The following is a 17,952-nucleotide window of genomic DNA, read 5'->3' as shown; positions in this document are numbered from 1 at the left end:
TAATGGTGAAGAATATTCCTTAAATTTTTTTTTTTAATCTTTGTAAAGCTCATGGTATATAGAGAAAGCTTATGGAGGCTTATAAACCACAACAAAATGTATATTAGAGAGAAAAAATAGAACCATTCATAATATAGTGAAAAACTTGCTTGCAAGAGGAGTTCCAAAGAATTTTTTGTCCGAGTAGTAAATTAGAGTTCATGTCTTAAAAAATGTCCTATATTTGCTGTTTAAAACATGACACCACAAGAGGCTTGAAGCAAGAGAACCAGTTATAAATCACTTCATAATGTTTGGTTGTATCACCTGTGACGATGTCCCAGATGAGAAAATAAAAAAGTTTGATGATAACGGTGAAAAATGTATCTTTCTTGGTGTTCGTGAAACATCCAAAGCATATAAATTATTTAATCCACTTAAAAATGTATCTTTCTTGGTGTACATGTCAACATACACAAATGACATTATCGAAACATAAGAAAAATATAAAATTTGTCTCTTTTTTAAAATACAAGAAGAATTTAAAAAAAGATATTATGCAACGAATTTTGAACAATTTTATATACTACTGAGAATTTTGGTATTTTAGGGGATTTTTAAACGTTTCTACCATAAGCCCGAAGAAACTGACAGACCGTAGTCAAGAGAAAAGAAGGGTACTTTATTTCCCTCTACCTTTCCCTCCATTCACCTCTGTCAAACGTATCCTAAGCTACAGCATTTCATGCGTCGATGGCGAGCCGATGACAGAGAAATCCAAGTTCCCCAAACTTACGGGCGGGCCCCGGTGACAAAAACCTCTCTTTGGGTTTATTCCCCCACTTAATCTGAAAATTTAAAATTGGCTGTTTATAAAATTGGAGTTTAAAGAGAGGGAAACGAAATGCCGGTAGCGAGACCAGAATCAGCAGATGCGAGGGTAATTGCTCACGTTGACATGGACTGTTTCTACGTTCAAGGTCATCATATCTCCACTATTTTCCATGTTATGTATTTGTTTAAATACGCAATCATATATATATATATATATATATATATATATATATATTACCTCATGCGGATACAAATTTGATGGCTTGTCTGAGATTGTTGAGAATTTGATCATCCTGAAGATGATCTTACTTGCTTGAGAAATTATTTTATTTGGTTAAAGTGTGAGAGAAATTTTTCGGTGTTGGTTTGGTTATTTTTGCATTTGATAAGTGAAGTACTACAATTTGAACCGGGGAAAACCTAAAAAAATTGATTATAAGAAACAGAGCAGCTCAAAATTTGAGGAGTAAAACATCATTCAATTGCATTATCCGGATTAAAAGCAAACTAAGAGATTTATGGCTTTACAAATTTGATTTTTTTTTAGGAATCAAAATTAAGAGTTTCTCAACGTTACTGAAGGTCTCAATACTCAGTTCCTTCTGGAAGTTAGTGTTGGAGAAATAATGCTGCTAGCCTGTTGTAGTTTTGTGTTAAATTGTAAATGTGGTTTTCTGCACCTTTGGATGTTGAAAATGGAGGAATCTACCTCAGCTGAACAGTAAACTTTCGGGTTGTCATTAGTTCTGTTGTTGGGTTTTGGGTGGCACTGCAGTTTTTTTCATTAGGCTTTGGGTATGGAAAGATTTCTGATGTTCTTGAATTGCTTCATATATTTAAGCTATTATAGTTGTGAAGATCTCTTGGTTTAGATAACTGATTGGAAGTGGAGATGTGTGGATCCTCATGCATAATCAATTATTTGCATTACTTTTACTTTTGGTAGTGGCAGGGTTTTAGGTTTTAAACATTATGCATCCCCTCTACTAGATGGCAGACACTTCATCTGTCCTCACTGTGTTGTGTACTTTATATTATAGTGGAGCAAAGGAAGCAGCCTGAGTTAAGGGGCTTACCTACCGCTGTAGTACAATATAATGAGTGGAAAGGTGGGGCTTTGATTGCAGTTAGCTATGAGGCACGTAAATATGGTGTAAAACGGTAAGTGCAATATCCAGTTATTATCTAATGATGTCTTTACTTAGTTATGATTGAGCTAATTTTCAATCAATAAATATTAAATGGTTTGCAGTTCAATGAGGGGGGATTGAGCTAATTTTAAATCAATAAATATCAAATGGTTTGCAGTTCAATGAGAGGTGATGAGGCGAAGGAAGTTTGTCCTCAAGTTAATTTAGTCCAAGTCCCTGTAGCCCGTGGTAAAGCTGACTTGAACATATATCGTAATGCAGGTTCAGAGGTATGTGGAATCTGAAGTGCATCCTTACTAATTTTTACCATGTCAATGATCCTCAATTTGAACGTGTATCATGCTAGTTTTTAGTTAAATCCATTTCATTCTCTTTCCTTTGCAGGTGGTTTCCATTCTCGCCAGGAAAGGTCGATGTGAGAGAGCTTCAATTGATGAGGTGTATCTTGATCTTACTGATGCATCTGAAACAATGCTTGCAGAAGCTCCTCCTGAGAGCTTGGAGGTGATAGATGAGGAAGCTCTTAAATCACATATTTTAGGGATCACTAATGAGGTATCTGATCATTCTTTTATCCTTTGTGTTTTTCTTCTCCCTTTTATTATTCTCTTCAATTTCTTTCTAATGCTTACAGTTTAAGTTGTAGACATTAGTTCTATGCTAAACATCAAAGCTGAAGATGCAACTGCCAATTTTACACCCAATGCAAAATTTAGGAAGTTAACTTGGGAAAGGATATTTTTTCTTTAAACAACCTTCCCCCATCCTTTTCCATATTTTAAATAAAAAATCATTTAAAGACTTTGTGCAGTTCGATATTCTATGGATGTTTGGGTTCACGTTTTAAGATAAGCGAGAAGTAACTTCTTTACAAAAAATAAAAGAGTATAATGTTCTAGGAACATTGTTTACTAGTAGCACCTTTTCTTTTGCATATATGATTGTCTTCCTATTGCTGTGACTAGCATGTAGATTTGCTTGGATTCAACAGGAATAGGAAGAGAAGTTGCCAATACCTTACATGTACATCAACCTAGTGTGTGGACCCAAAGATTGTTTTATTTCCAATTATACTCACAAACTTTTTTTTTGTCTATAATAATAATGACCTGTCATTTTCTCTTGTCTAGGTTAGGGTATGAAGAAAAAGAATATGATGGTTTGAGGTGTAAAAACATGTTTAATTCGCATCAACGGTAGGTTTCAATGTTGCTAATAATAGCCATGGAGGTTACCATTTTATTGGTAGATGTCTAGTTGGTAGATTAAGTGGCAAAGCACTAAGAATCTTGAGTTTGAAGATTAAAGATCAGGCTGATTGGCATTGGAAATCTCAAAGTTCTTAAATGGCATGTATGTTAGGTTCGTTTTTCCATTCTCCTCTGTTTTGAAGCAAGGAGTAAGAAGAGTGTCATGAGAAAAGGAGTGGTGGTTTATTATCTTTTCCTTTGGATTGGTGGGTGGGGGTTAGTACGACTGGCTGTATCTACAAATAATCTTGTTTGCATCATGCAATCTAAATCAATTCAGTGCTAAAAATTATCTTATTAGGTGTGATAACATAGAAAACCTAGATCCGATATCTAGGTTTAACCTAATTCGTTGGTAGGCAAACAAATCCCCAATTTGTCTGACATCAAATTGATTTTTGACCCCACAAGTCCTATGTACCAAAGAAACAAGAAACAAAAACATCTATAAACTAACCATGAGTTAAAGGCCATAGGGCAGCCCAAAAAGTCATCTTTTCTCAGAGAAAGTGAAAAGGGAAGAATTGGTCTTCAAAAATCCTGAGATTCCACTTCAACCAACACACCAGCAAACCCGCAAAGAATGCTCTTCCCTAAAGGATTTTAGCGTCCTTTCTCACACTGCTGTACAGATTTGAACTCATGAAACAATCCAGTGAAGAATGAGCAAACCACACCAACCAAAAGTATGAAAAAGACCTAATTCATAACTTCTAAGCTACGTCATGATGAAGGAAGAGGTGACCACAAAATAAATTATCTTGTGAGAGAACAAGATTAAGCTACAAACTTGCAAAAATTTGTTACTATTAAGCCTATGATAACAATAGTCCAAGCAAAAATTTTAACCCAAGAAGGAACTTTCACTTTCCAGAATGAATTGGTAAAAAAGAGTAATATAAAAGTGAGGATTATGGGTAATATGGTGAAAAAAAGTTCAGAAGTATAAATTCATGAAGGATCTAAGATCCAAATCTTTCTATCTGGTTGGTGAGATTAGTGGAGTTCTCTAATAGACTTGTCGATCCTAACATGTCAATGGTTTCTCAATCCAAGGTTTTTGAAAAAAATGTAAAGTCCAAACTATATTCCCTTCAATTGGCTAATTAAATTAGAAGTAGGGACACTATAACCTATGACGTGGATGAGCATAATTTTTCTACTGCGTGTGCATTCCGATAATAGTTGTGTTTTTCAGCATCTTGGACTAGCCATCCCTTAGAATGTTATCGTTAAAAATCATCAACTATTAATGAAATAGATGTAGTAGTGGCTTATTGGGAATCTAGAGTTTCTACTTGATCCAGAATGTATGATGTATATGCCATACAAAGTGATCTATTAACCTGCTGGTAAGTTGTTTAATGACAGTTCCATTTATCACTTTATTGTGAGATGGCATATTGGTCTGTTCTGCCATAAATTCTCCATATTTTACTGAGTGGGATTCGAGATGAGTTTGAGTAAATGTTATGGGATTGGAGATGAGTAAAGTATAAATAATGTGTTAAGTGGGTGGACAAGTGTACTGGGGGAATAGGTCAATATGTGTTATGTGTAAAATGATATGTTAAATGTGGACATAAGCACCGAGGTGCAAGACTTTTTGGGAGGAGATAGAGATGAAGGTTGCTAGGTGTCTTCAGAGTTGGAAGGGGGATCTTTTCTCTTTAGGGGGAAGGTTAATCTTGATCAATGTTTGCCTATTTAGCATACCACTCGATTATCTCTTCCTGTTCAGGATTCCTGCTGGGACAGCTGAGAAGATCGAGGCTAGAATGAGAAATTTTCTATGGGCAGGGGGGAAGATGAGTGTCGATACCACTCGGTTAGATGGGAGGGAGGCTTAATGTAAATCTAAGTGTTCTAGGGGTCTGGGGTATTGAGAATCTTAGATCAAGGAATTTATCCCTACTTGCAAAATCCTCGTGATCAAACTCTCTATGGCATAAGGTGATATATGGTATTTATGGAAGTGATAGGAATGCATGGGAAACTCTTACCAGTAGAACCATGACTCATCAAAGTCCCTGGAAAGCCATTTCCCAAACCTATCCATTGTTTTACCCACTCACCTGTATACAAGTGGAAAATGACTCTAGGACACATTTTTGGAATGATTTGTGGCTGAGGGACCAGACTTTAACCACTAAATTCCCAAGACTATACTAGTTATCTACTAGACATACTACATGCATCTCAAGCTTCATTGTTAAAACTAGTAATAGTCTATCTTGGAACTTCCATTTTAGGCGTAACCTATCTGATAGAGAGACTTTTGATTTGACAACTTTATTGAATTTACTTGAAACTATACACATGACCAACTAACTAGATAGCCGAACTTGGAGCCTTGGATCTTCTGGCTTATTCACTCGCAAATTCTTCTATACTCACCTCATAACAAAACTCAGTGACACAAAATTTCATATTGCCAAGGCGTTTTGGAGATCTAGGGTTCTTTTGAAGGTGAAGGTTTTTTCTTGGACTACTATCAAGCAGAAGCTCAACACTAATGATTTGCTTCAAATCTGGTGCCCCCACCGTACATTCTGAGATGGTGAGACACGCCCATTTATTCTTACACTGCTCTGTGACTTGGAAAATGTGGGTGGATCTTGTCAAAAAGTTTGGCATCACTCGAGTTGTGCTCCTTTACTGTTGATTGCCTTATGAATTCTTGTTCACAAGGGGTGGGCGTGAGGAAAGCTGCTATACCACTGTGGCAAGGGGGCTATTTTCATCGGACTCTGCTGCATTCCGCTTGGAAGAAATAATAAGATTTTCCCCAATCGGTCCTTGTCCTCCGACAAGCTTAGTCAAGAGGCTTTCCTTCATGGCCTTACTCTGGGCTAAAGCTCCTGGTTATGTCTATAAGAGTAGCATCCTGGTGCTCCATCGAAATTGGGATTGTATCATTCTACAGAATATGAGGTGTAAGGTGTTTTACGCATACTTTTTCTTTCTGTTTTTTCCTTTTTTCAAGTATGTTTTATCCTTAATTTGTGAAATTATCTAACTCTTTCCCCTCTTTTTAAAATTACTTCTTCTTTTATAAAAAAATATGGACATGTGTATCGGGAAGAATAACTATAGGTAAGGACAATGGGGTAGGTAATTCTGGAAATAACTTCCAGATACCCGCATTTTCTCTTGTATAACTACATGTTATCTTTTTTGAAAATTTTTAGGGAAGAAGATCCATATATCAGGATCCGTAAATCAGGATCCGTAAATGTAAATAATTGGAAAACTTCCTTTTACTGATCTTAATTCGTATAGAATTTTAGGTCAGGATCTGTGGTCCTAGTTGAGTTGGAGGGAGCTGAATTCATGCTGGTCTAACAGAGTTATTAGACTTAAATATTTTCCTTTTATGATGTTGCCATAAAAAAGGCCAAAGTAGGGATTATCATGTTGGTAATTCTGGGACTTCCTGGAATGTTGCCTATCTTGCAGTCTCAACAATTGGCAAATTGAAGAGATGACTAATGTATCGAGTGTCTTGGATTCTTATTTTCTACTCTCTAATAAAGAGATAAGTTGTTATCAAAGCTGTCTAATAGTGTTTCTTTCTCGTTCAAATGCTATTGTCGTGGTTAGCTTGTATTTTTTTCCCTGAAAGCCCTTATGGAATCACAAAGCTCCTCCTCATATGGCCTTTTTGCATGGGAAGGTTCTTGGGGCCACATTCTTAGCATGGACAATTTGAGAAAGAAAGGGTACATCATTGCTTATTGGTGCTTGCTCTACGAGCTTGACAATGAATCCTGGAACTATCTTCTTCTATGGTGTCCTCCGAGAAGAATATTATGGGATTCAGCTCTCAGCCTCTTGGGTATTTCGTGGGTTGTGAGGGGATCAGTTCAACCAGAACTCTGGAACTCCTAGGCATGAGGTGGTTATTTTGGAACGAAGTGAAGAAGAAGTGTATCTTTCTCATTCCTCATTCCGTCTTCTATTTCATTTGGAAGGAAGTGAGCAAGAGATTTTTGAGGGGAATCAAGTCGAATTTTGCTTCTGTGAAAGATTTTCATTCTCTTTGTATTTTTTTAAAGGGTATTCTCTCTTTTCTGGAGAAGATCCACGGGATATCATTGATTTTTGTCAGATTCCCTTGTTTAGGTTTATTTTGGTGCCTTTGTCTATTAAATACTAAAATACGTATTTGTCTCTAAAAAAAGTGCAGGTGATGATTCAATTAGAGAAATAGATGCTTTTGGATGAATTAAGAGCTGAGTGTGAAGAAATTAATCTTTTAATCAGTGATGCGAAGAATGATAGTGCAAGATAGGAATATCCTAGAGTGGATGTGCTTTACTATTATGAGATATTCATGTACCTTTAATCTTAATGAATCATTAGGATATCTAGCATTATTTAGGAACTATTTAATAGAGTGGTTAGTGGGTTAAGAATTTTATTTATGTTTAGTTAGAAGTCTTCTTTTTTACTATTTTCTTATTAGGAATTCTGGTAATATTAGGCTAGGTAATGAATATATGAGTGATCCTTTCATTATTAAAGAGACTCTTGTAAATAAAAATGTATTGATATTCATTGAATATGGTGCTTAGCAATTCTGTCATTGTGATCGTTGCTAATACCAAAATGACTGTGCATTGAATTTTTATTTTTATTTTTTAAATTTTCTCTTGTTCTAAATCCTTTTTTGAAATAATATTGTTCTAAATTCTATTCTATTGTGTTACATCAGATGATTGATGGGGATGATATATTACTCTAGTCTTCAAGATATTGGCATGGAGTAGGTTTAATGTACTAACATTTGATGATGTTGATACTAAAAAAAGGTATCTTCCCATCTCTAGAAGCAGGACAATGACATCTATAGATCCAAGTGAGAAGATCCCACAAGAAGTTATTTCTATTTGCTGTAAGAAATTAGTGATTCCCAATTTCTTCTTGATTCTTTGGAGTCACTATTAGTTCTTGAGTCCAAAGAAGTATAATATGAAAAAGAAAGTGGAAAATGAATTTGCTTTTTGATAAAAGAACTTTATTGAAGAGAGAGAAAATAAATAAAAATTAGCAACTATGGTTGAACTATGATGAATGCAAATGAATAGAGGAAAGAGTAGTTCTTCTTCCTTATGCAAGTTTTCAGTATGTTTTCCCTGTTTATTAGCTCTTGAATGAGTATAATTTGTTCTTTTGGATGATAATACTTTGAATTTGCTTGATTGATACGGTGGTTTGCAGGAGTTTTGCTTCTTAGTTGTATATGCTTCGTGTACTGTGCTTTGAACTATGTCTTGGAGCTTTCCTTTAAGCCGTTTTGTATATATTACAAAGAGAAAGAGGGATACAGAAAATGACTAATTATCCTCCTAAAAAAAGAAATGATGAAAGGTGAAATATAGAAAAGGGAAAAACCAACAGCTTTCAATAAAGAATACCCGGCCAATCTCTATGCAAGTAGACAAAGGACGATCCTTAAACTATCCATGCACATTAACTCAAAGAGATGGCAAACAAGTTAACTAAGGCTTATTTTTAATTCTGCATTTTCAAAATATCCAAAACTAGATATAAGATTCAGTTTTACTTACCATGGCAGTTTAATTTTTATTTTTCTTCAACACGGAACTGAAGTTTGATTAGTTGTGCAAAGCCTACAAACTTTTGTATTTTATCCCTTTTTATGTCCAGGGTGGAGCTGGTGTCAAAGACAATGTGAAAGAATGGATAGGTCGAAGTGATGCTGGTCACCATGACAAGTTATTGGCTTGTGGGGTTCTTATTGTAACAGAACTTCGGAATCAAGTCCTGAGGGAAACTGAATTCACATGTTCTGCTGGCATAGCTCATAATAAGGTCTGGAACAGGTTTAGTTTCTATTCTTTGTTCGTTATCCATTTCTCTGTATTGAGTGTATTGACACCTGGTTTTTATTGCAGATGCTGGCAAAACTAGCAAGTGGTATGAATAAACCTGCACAACAGACTGTTGTACCTTTCTCATCTGTAAAAGGGTTATTGGAATCCCTTCCAATAAAGAAAATGTGAGTTTTTAACTTTGGAGCTCCTTTCGATCCTCATGTGCTAGGTCAACTTATTCACAAGCCATGCTGTATCCAATTAGTGATAGTCTGTTTTTCATGCCTTGCTGCATTTCGTTGAAGCAAAAGCAATTAAGTAAGCTGCTATATTATATGTAATTAGGGTAAAGAGCATATTAGTAAGATATCCATATATGTAATATAATTGTAGGTTTTGTTTTCTTATTCTTAAGAATATATGTATATGGGGCTTCATTATTCAATAATAAATATACAATTCCATTCTTCTATATGGTATCAGAACTTTGGGAAGAAATACCGTAACTTTGTTACAAACCATAATCAGCCTTTATAGACAAAATAAGAAAAACACAAAAATCCTAATGGGTCAACCTTAATAGCTGGCCACCACTGCAGCAGCTGCCAACCTTCGTAGCTGACCAACCCCAAAAACCACATCCACCAGCCTTTGTAGCTGGGAAATCAGCTGCACACGACCCCTGTTCAGCCCCTATCAAGCCCCGTGCTTCTATCCAAGCCACACCTCCATGCCACTCATGACTATCCAGATTCTCGAAGAAGTTTCTGCCCTGCTAAGCCGTGTGACCACCTCAGCTGCGCATTCTCAGCTGCACTAGCATCTCAGCTGTGCATCTCCAGCCGCACGACATTGCCAGCTGCACAACCTCCAACTATGCGAGATCCTCCAAGGATACAAGCAACGCTAGGGAGATTACACATTGTTCTGGAATTCTGTATTAGGAAAGTAATAATGCTATAGATTTTGGTCACAGCTATAGAACGAGTTGAATTCTTGAATAAAAAAGATTTGGGATCATGAAAAATATATTGGAAGGGGTATCCTTGCTGGATTAGAAAGCGTTCCTAAATTATGAATGTAGGAGTACTACTACATAGATTTATTATGGTAGTTCAATTTTATTATGGCAAAAGAAAGGTTGAATTCGAGAACAAATCTCTCTCAACCAGTGAGAGTTATGCAGGAATTAAGTAGGAGAACTCCTAAAAGATTAGGTTATTATCTTTTAAGCTTGCTGATTAGATTTAGTTAATATTGTTTGAAACTAGCCCATTTAAGTTCTCTATTCTTAGTAGTACTGGTATAATAGGGTCTAAAATTTCCATGTAATCTCTTGAAAAGTCAGATTTTAATGCAATTTCAGATTTATTCAGGAGAAATTTTATCTGTACTTTCTGGCAGGAGAACTCCTAAAGATTAGGGCTGTTATCTTTTAAATTTTGCAGATTAGATTTAGTTAATATTGTTTGAAACTATCCCATCTAAGTTTTCTATTCTTAATAGGACTGGAATAATAGGATCTAAAATTTCCATTTAATCTCTTGAAAAGTTGGATTTTAGTACAATTTCAGATTTATTCAGGAGGAAATTTGTCTCTACTTTCTGGGTAAACCAGAAATTTAAATCACTGTTGCTAGATTTTTGATCTCTAAAGTCAATTCCCCAAATTACTCTATTCCTACATGAAAATTTGTAATAAATTTTCTGTTTATTGAATTTTTATTCATGATACTTAATTTACAATATTTGAATATATATATATATATATAGGAGAAGATGAAAGAGAATTTTAGTAGCAAACTTGAAGAAATTTGAGAGAAAATGTTGCTTCTCATCTATTCTTTCCATCACGAATGATGGGTATTTATACACCTTAAATGCTAACAAACCCAACAAATTCTTACGAAATTCTAACAATTTTATAGGGAGGAGGAAATCTGTTTGTAACTTCCTCCATATACAGCTAACAGAAAAAGAAACAGAAAATATACAACCTAATTTCTTCTTATTTTCTACACTCCCCCTCAATCTAGTTTACATATATGTTGAGTAAATCTAGATTGGATATTATGTCATCGAAGATTCTTTTATGTAAAGTTTTCATTAGAATGTCCGCAATCTGTTGACTGGTTGAAATGTGCATTAGTGTTATTGTTCCATCTTCTAATTTCTCTTTGATAAAATGACGATCAATCTCCACATGTTTGGTTCTGTCATGATGTTCAGGGTTCTTGACCATACTGATAATTAATTGATTGTCGCATCACACCTTCATAGGTATGTTGTTAGGAGCTTTTAATTCAACAAGTATTCTCTTTAACCACATACCTTCACATATTCTATGAACAAAGGCCCTAAATTCAGATTCTGCACTGCTGCGAGATACAACTGACTGTTTCTTGTTTCGCCAGGTGACCAAGCTCCCCCAAACGTAAGTACAATACTCTGATGTAGATCTTTTATCATTTGTAGAGCCTGCCAAATCTGCATCAGTGTAAATTTCAACATCTCTTCTATTTGTCTTTAGAAAGAACAACCCTTGTTCTAGAGTCTTTTTAAAATATCTCAGAATTCGATACACAGCTCTTATGTATTCTTCAGTTGGCTGATTCATGAACTGACTTACTGTACTCACTGCAAAGCTGATGTCAGGTCTTGTATGTGCTAGATAGATAAGCTTCCAAACGAGTCCTTGGTACCTCCCTTTATCAACTGTTTTATCACTGTTTTTGGATCCAAGCTTAATAGTTGAATCCATAGGAGTATCAACAGGTTTGCTTCCTAGCATCCCAGTCTCCTTTAGGAGATTCAGAACCTACTTTTGTTGAGATATTGAAATTCCTTTCTTGAATTTAGCCACTTCCATATCAAGGAAGTATTTTAATATCCCTAGATCTTTAATTTCAAATTCTTGGGTTAGGAGTTGCTTGAGTTTTTGAATCTCCTCAATGTGATCACCTGTAGGAATGATGTCATCAACGTATACAATCAAAATGACTTTTTTACTTGGGGTGCAATGCTTGACAAATAGTGTATGATCGGATTGACATTGTTCATAACCTTTATGTTTTACAACTTTTATAAATTTATCAAACCATGCCCTTGCAGATTGTTTTAAGTCATAAAATGATTTCTTCAATTTGTACACTTTTTGAAGATTGTCTGTTAGTTCAAACCCTGATGGTATATCCATACATACTTCTTTCTCTAGATCACCATTAAGAAATGCATTCTTCACATCTAATTGGTAAAGTGGCCAATTGGCCAATCAAGGTTAGATGCAAGTGAAAGAAGCACCCGAATAGTATTGTGTTTGGCTACTGGAGCAAAGGTCTTCTGATAGTCTACTCCATATGACTGAGTGTAGCCTTTGGCTACCAGGCGAGGTTTATACCGATTCACACTCCCATATGGATTATACTTAGTTGTGAAGACCCATTCGCACCCCACTTGGTGCTTTCCTGGAGGTAGATCCACTAATTCCCATGTCTTATTCTTTTCAAGTACCTTGATTTCCTCTTGGACAGTTATCTTCCATTCAGGCATTTCCAAAACTTCATGAATTGTTTTGGGTTCTGGTGAACTACTGTCTATCCTGCATATAAAAGTATGATGCTCCGAAGACAGCTTGTCCAAAGAAACATAGCCCTGTATAGAATATTTAGTGCATGTCCAAGTCCCATTTCTCAAAGTAATGGAAACATCAATATCAGTATTTGAAGTAGGAGCAGAGATTACATTACCTGAATCAAGGGTGGATTCATGGCAGGATTTGGATGATTTAAGTGCTTTTCCTTTGTTTCTTCTAGTATAGACACGTAGCTCACTAGCTGCAGGTAATGTGTTTTCTGTAATTGGCTTTGGTTCAGGTTCTAGGGAATGTTTGTTTGGTGAGGAATGACTCTGTGGATATAGAGGAGGTATATTTACATTCCATAACTGATATTTCTGAGTAAATATCTCCCCCTGAATATCAGTTGTGGGGTAAAAATGTTGGTTTTCAAAAAATGTGACATCCATTGTATTATAGAAGCGATAGGTTTTCGGAACTAGACACTTGTAGCATTTCTGATTAGCAGAGTACCCAACAAAAATGCATTTTATGGCTCTTGGGTCAAGTTTCCCACAGAGGTGTTTGTGAATATGAACGTAAGCTGAACAACCAAAAACTTTGAGTAGTAATGTATTTAAAATATGAGATGTAGGAAATGTTTGTGAAAGAATGGCGTAAGGTGATTGAAATTGTAAGATCCGGGAGGGCATCTGATTTATCAGGTAGGTAGCGGAAAGAACTACCTCTCCCCAAATGAATTTTGGTACATGAGTGGTGAATATAATTGATCTAGCTACTTCAAGAATATGTCTATTTTTCCTTTTGACTATGCTGTTTTGCTGTAGGGTATGAACACAATAGTTTTGGTGAATAATTCCATATTCAGTAAAGTATTTTTCAAGGATGGCTTCAAAATATTCATAAGCATTGTCAGATTTTAACACTTGGATGATAGCCTGAAATTGGGTTCAAATCATTGTATGAAATTTTTTAAATAGAGATCCAACTTCTGATTTTTCTTTAATGAGAAACACCCACGTAATTCTTGTATGTTCATCAATGAAGGATACAAACTATCTAGTTCGGGTGATATTAGGGACTTTGAAGGGTCCCCATACATCGCTATGAATCAATGTAAATGGTTTTGATGATTTGTATGGTAAACTAGGGAATGAACTTGGAACATATTTAGAAAATTGGTATACTTTACACTGAAAAGAAACTGAATCTTTTTCTTTAAATAGTGAAGGAAACATCCTTTTTAGATACATGAAATTTGGATGTTCTAGTCTATAGTGTCATAATATGATATCATGGTCATTATTTGCAGAAACAGAGTTTGCACATACTGCTTTGTGAGCTTGTCTTTTAGAAGTGTTGATTTGAAGCAGGTATAATCCTGAGCTCATCCTAGCACTGCCAATCATCCTCCTTGAGTCCAAGTCTTGAAATTCACATATATTAGAAACAAATTTTGCAGTACATTTTAAGTTTTCACATAGCTTGCTAATTAATAGTAAATTACAATCCAAATTTGGAACATGGAGAACTGAACACAGAGTTAAATTTGGAGATAAATTTACAGAACCCATTCCAGCTACTTTTGAAAGAGAACCATCAGATTGAAAAAAATTTCTTCACACTTGTTGTATTTCTGAAACTTTGAGGCATCTCCACTCATATGGTCAGAAGCTCTTGAGTCTACTACCTACACCTGTCTTTTTTATGAAAAAATAGATAAACCAAGGATATTATTTTTGTGTGTCACAGAGGCACGGAATGGGTAGGAATTTTTAGACAAAATATGCTGGAGGGCTTCCAGCTGTTCAGGACTGAAGGGGCTGCTCTCCACAGCATCAGAGGGCATTTCTTTGGCAATTACATGATTGCCCTGATGCTTGCTTAAGGTTTCTGCCTTGGAGGATTTCCACTCACCCGAAGGCTTCCAGTCATTCGGATTGCCATGGAGTTTCCAGCAGTGGTCACGAGTGTGCCTTAGCTTTTTATGGTGATCACACCAAGGCCTCGTCTTCTTCCTCCGAGCGTCGACAGCTCGGGTTGTGAACGCTGAAGAGTTTTCGGGCAGGTGGGTCTGCTCAACATCACCCATCGTGACCTTCTTGCGGCTCTCTTCGCATCGGACTTCAGAGAAGCCTCTCGAAGACTCAGCAAGAGTTTGGTACTCAGCACGCGTCCCAAATCTCGTCGAGGTTCCTGTTCAACCCCAGTAAGAATTTGAAGACGCGCTTCTCTTTGACGAACGATTTGAAGTTCTTTGCATCTTCAGGGCAGCTCCATTGACGCTTTTCGAATGTATCCATCTGCTGTTAGTTACGAGTTAGGACGTTATAATACTGAGTGACGCTTAACTCACCTTGTCGAAGATCATAAAGTGCGGACTCTATCTCGAAAATGGTAGAAGTGTTTTCTTTGCTGGAGTAAAATTTCTGAGCTACTTTCTAGATTTCGTGAGCAGTTTCATAGAGTAGAAAATTTTCTTCAATTTTTGGGGTCATTGACATGATGAGCCACGACATCACCATGTTGTCTTCAATCTCCCATATGTGAGCGCTTGAGTCCGTCACTGGAGGAGATACAACTTCGCTAGTAAGATGTCCGTAGTGACCCTTCTCCCGGATGAACAATCGGAAAGAGGACGACCATTGTAGGTAATTACTGCCGTTGAGTTTGTGTCCTGTAATGCAGGAGGAAGACATCTCACTTGCGACATTACTGGTTGCTGTGTGATGATAGAAACCAGAGGAGACCTCTGGAGAAGACGGAAGCTTGCCTGTGGCCATTTGTGATTACAGCTCAGCTGGGATCACTCTTTTTGGATCAGGTATGGCTCTGATACCATGAAGAAATTTGAGAGGAAATGTTGCTTCTCATCTATTCTTTCCATCATGAATGATAGGTATTTAATAGGATTCTAACAATTTTATGGGGAGGAGGAAATCTATTTGTAATTTCCTCTGTATGCAGCTAATAAAAAAAGAAACAGAAAATATACAACCTAATTTTTTCTTATTTTCTAAAATACAAATCAGTCGTATAAATGAAAAAGATCTTTTGGTAATGGAAGTCGACTATAATTTGCTTTATAGGGAGATTTCTCTGAAGATATCAATCTGTATAGGAATTAAACTTTTACAAAAAGTCGGGTTCCTACAGATACATATTTGCATATCGGGATTGAACTTCTAGGAGAAGTCGGATTCCTATATATGCATATCTGCATGGGAATTGGACTTGTACAATAAGTTAAATTCCTACACTATATCAATAAGTAATTATTTTCATGCAATTTTGTTTTGCAGGAAGCAGCTTGGGGGAAAGCTGGGCACTTCATTACAAACTGATTTGGGTGTTAACACTGTTGGAGATATGTTGCATTTTTCGGAGGAGAAGCTACAAGAGCATTATGGCATCAATACTGGGTACAATATTAGTTTAGTGGACACGATTTGTGGGTTGTTTAGAAGTGTTAGAATGTTTACTTGTTTTAAGGCATCTGACTGGTCTGATCCATAAAATGTGCATATTAAAAGGGCATGTCATACTAATTTTTATTATGTACTGTGTCACATATACTTCTAAGTTCTCCTTTAAACTTAGAACACTGCAGTGCTCTTTATATGGTTTTCTGATCTAATATTTTTCCAACATTTGTTGGATGTCAGTTCTGATTTGTCTTTTTTACTTCATGCACTCTAGGACTTGGTTATGGAATATAGCAAGAGGCATCAGTGGAGAAGAAGTCCAGGGTCGTGTTCTCCCCAAGAGTCATGGTTCTGGGAAAACATTTCCTGGCCCTCGTGCTCTGAAAACACTTGCTTCTGTAAGAATTGTGTTTCAACTCACTTGCCTGATTTATTCTGTTTTCTCTTCTAATCTGGTGAATGCAGTGTAACACTGGAAGTTTCTTCTTTGAGTTTGACTTTGGATAATCTGTTTCTTTATCTTAATTCATTTTTTTGTTCATTTATAATATTATTGTGTCAGGAACCTGGTTGTCTAACAGCAGCTGGGAAACAGATTTTTTGGTTTATTTTTTGGGAGGTTTTAGGGTTGGAGAAGGCAGAAAAGAGAGATCTGCAGAAGAAGAAAATATAGGAGAAAGAGGAGAGCTGAGAGGATAGAAGAATAATACTAGAGAAGAAAAGATGGGTTTTCTTAGATATTTCCTTGATGTTTCTTCTAGAAATTTGCTATACTACATATAGTAGTACTAGAGAGAATAAAACAAAAGATAGCACAGTAGGTACCAGGTATAATGACAGGTGGCACTCTATTTATCTTTATTGATGCGGAGCCAAAGATCAACCAATGTAATCCAAAACTCACACATACAATTTAACATGCAAAACTTAATCCCTAAATAAGTTCTCTCTACTAAACCCGCAATCAATTTGTGATTGAGAACTAAGGTAATTGGAAAAAATAACAAGAATTGATAAAATGCCATAAGAGTTACCTTGATAAATAAAACCAACTCAACAAGAAGATTGAAGAAAACCTCCCCCAAAGAGCACTCAAAAGTCAAATGCTAACCAAAGAAATTTTTTTTTATTTTTTTGAACTTGAACTTGAATGAATACCACTAAAGAGTGAGACCTATTCATAGTTGTAGGCCTAGAGAATTACAATAGGAATCGAAGTCTAAAATCTAGGAAACTTATCTTAGATTCTTATCTAGAATTCTAAAGAAAAACAATAAAATAAAGAATAGTAGAAAGACATAACGTATGACTCTCCTCTCTTGAAAGAGTGCGTGAATCTTCATGGATGGTGGTAGGCCTTATCTCGAAGAAGTTTACTTAGTTTTGGCTCCTTTATTTTAATGATTTTTGTTCTTGAGGATGAAGTAGAATGCAGCCAAGTTGATGAAGAAAAGATCTCTCCTTCCTTGACAAAATCTAGGGAAAGAATTGACCATGAGGTGAAGATTATCTCCCTTTTATCTTCCACATGTTTAATATGATGCAAACACTTATTTAATATGATCTTGGAAGAGAAAATCTCGACTAGGACTCTTGAAAAGATGAAGTCGGACTCCTTGAGCTTAAATCCCAAAGGTCCTTGAGTGTTTAGGACTCTTGTAGCTAATTGATTAAGAGACGGAGAGGGAGAGAAAAACTCAGTAACAGGTACAATAGCAGCTGGTATTCCAGTTGTCCTTGTACTGAATATTCTTGTGACAGAAAACCCAAGCAGAACAATAGAAACTATATCCATTGCATTCCCAGGTCACATTGATGCTTGAGCCTTTAATTCATATGCTCACAATTCCATTTCCACTTTTATATAATTGAGGATTAGCATACAGGGACATGCTTAGT

The 17,952-nt window shown here is 36.0% G+C and overlaps 1 protein-coding gene across 7 annotated transcripts in view; it reads left to right on the top strand.

Annotated features, from left to right (window-relative positions):
* The first annotated feature begins 596 nt into the window (after positions 1–596).
* POLH (Y-family DNA polymerase H) overlaps positions 597–17,952 on the top strand; it is a 41,475-nt gene continuing 24,119 nt past the window's right edge. For 3 of the 7 annotated variants that reach the window (XM_088213694.1, XM_088213693.1, XM_088213698.1), the window contains exons 1-8: positions 598–959; positions 1,854–1,974; positions 2,122–2,233; positions 2,349–2,519; positions 8,888–9,052; positions 9,136–9,239; positions 15,931–16,050; positions 16,328–16,451. In XM_088213694.1, the coding sequence (XP_088069820.1) occupies positions 884–959; positions 1,854–1,974; positions 2,122–2,233; positions 2,349–2,519; positions 8,888–9,052; positions 9,136–9,239; positions 15,931–16,050; positions 16,328–16,451 (993 nt within the window). In that variant the 5' untranslated portion in view covers positions 598–883. Of the gene's footprint in view, positions 960–1,853; positions 1,975–2,065; positions 2,234–2,348; positions 2,520–8,887; positions 9,053–9,135; positions 9,240–15,930; positions 16,051–16,327; positions 16,452–17,952 lie in introns of all 7 variants that reach the window. The other 4 variants (XM_088213699.1, XM_088213697.1, XM_088213696.1 and 1 more) reach the window with 4 other exon arrangements.

The sequence above is a fragment of the Carica papaya genome, chromosome 2 (assembly GCF_054855325.1).
Source record: "Carica papaya isolate Zhongbai chromosome 2, ASM5485532v1, whole genome shotgun sequence".
Lineage (NCBI taxonomy): Eukaryota > Viridiplantae > Streptophyta > Magnoliopsida > Brassicales > Caricaceae > Carica > Carica papaya.
Note: the sequence above shows the minus strand (reverse complement) of the source record. Positions and strands in the feature narration are given on the sequence as shown.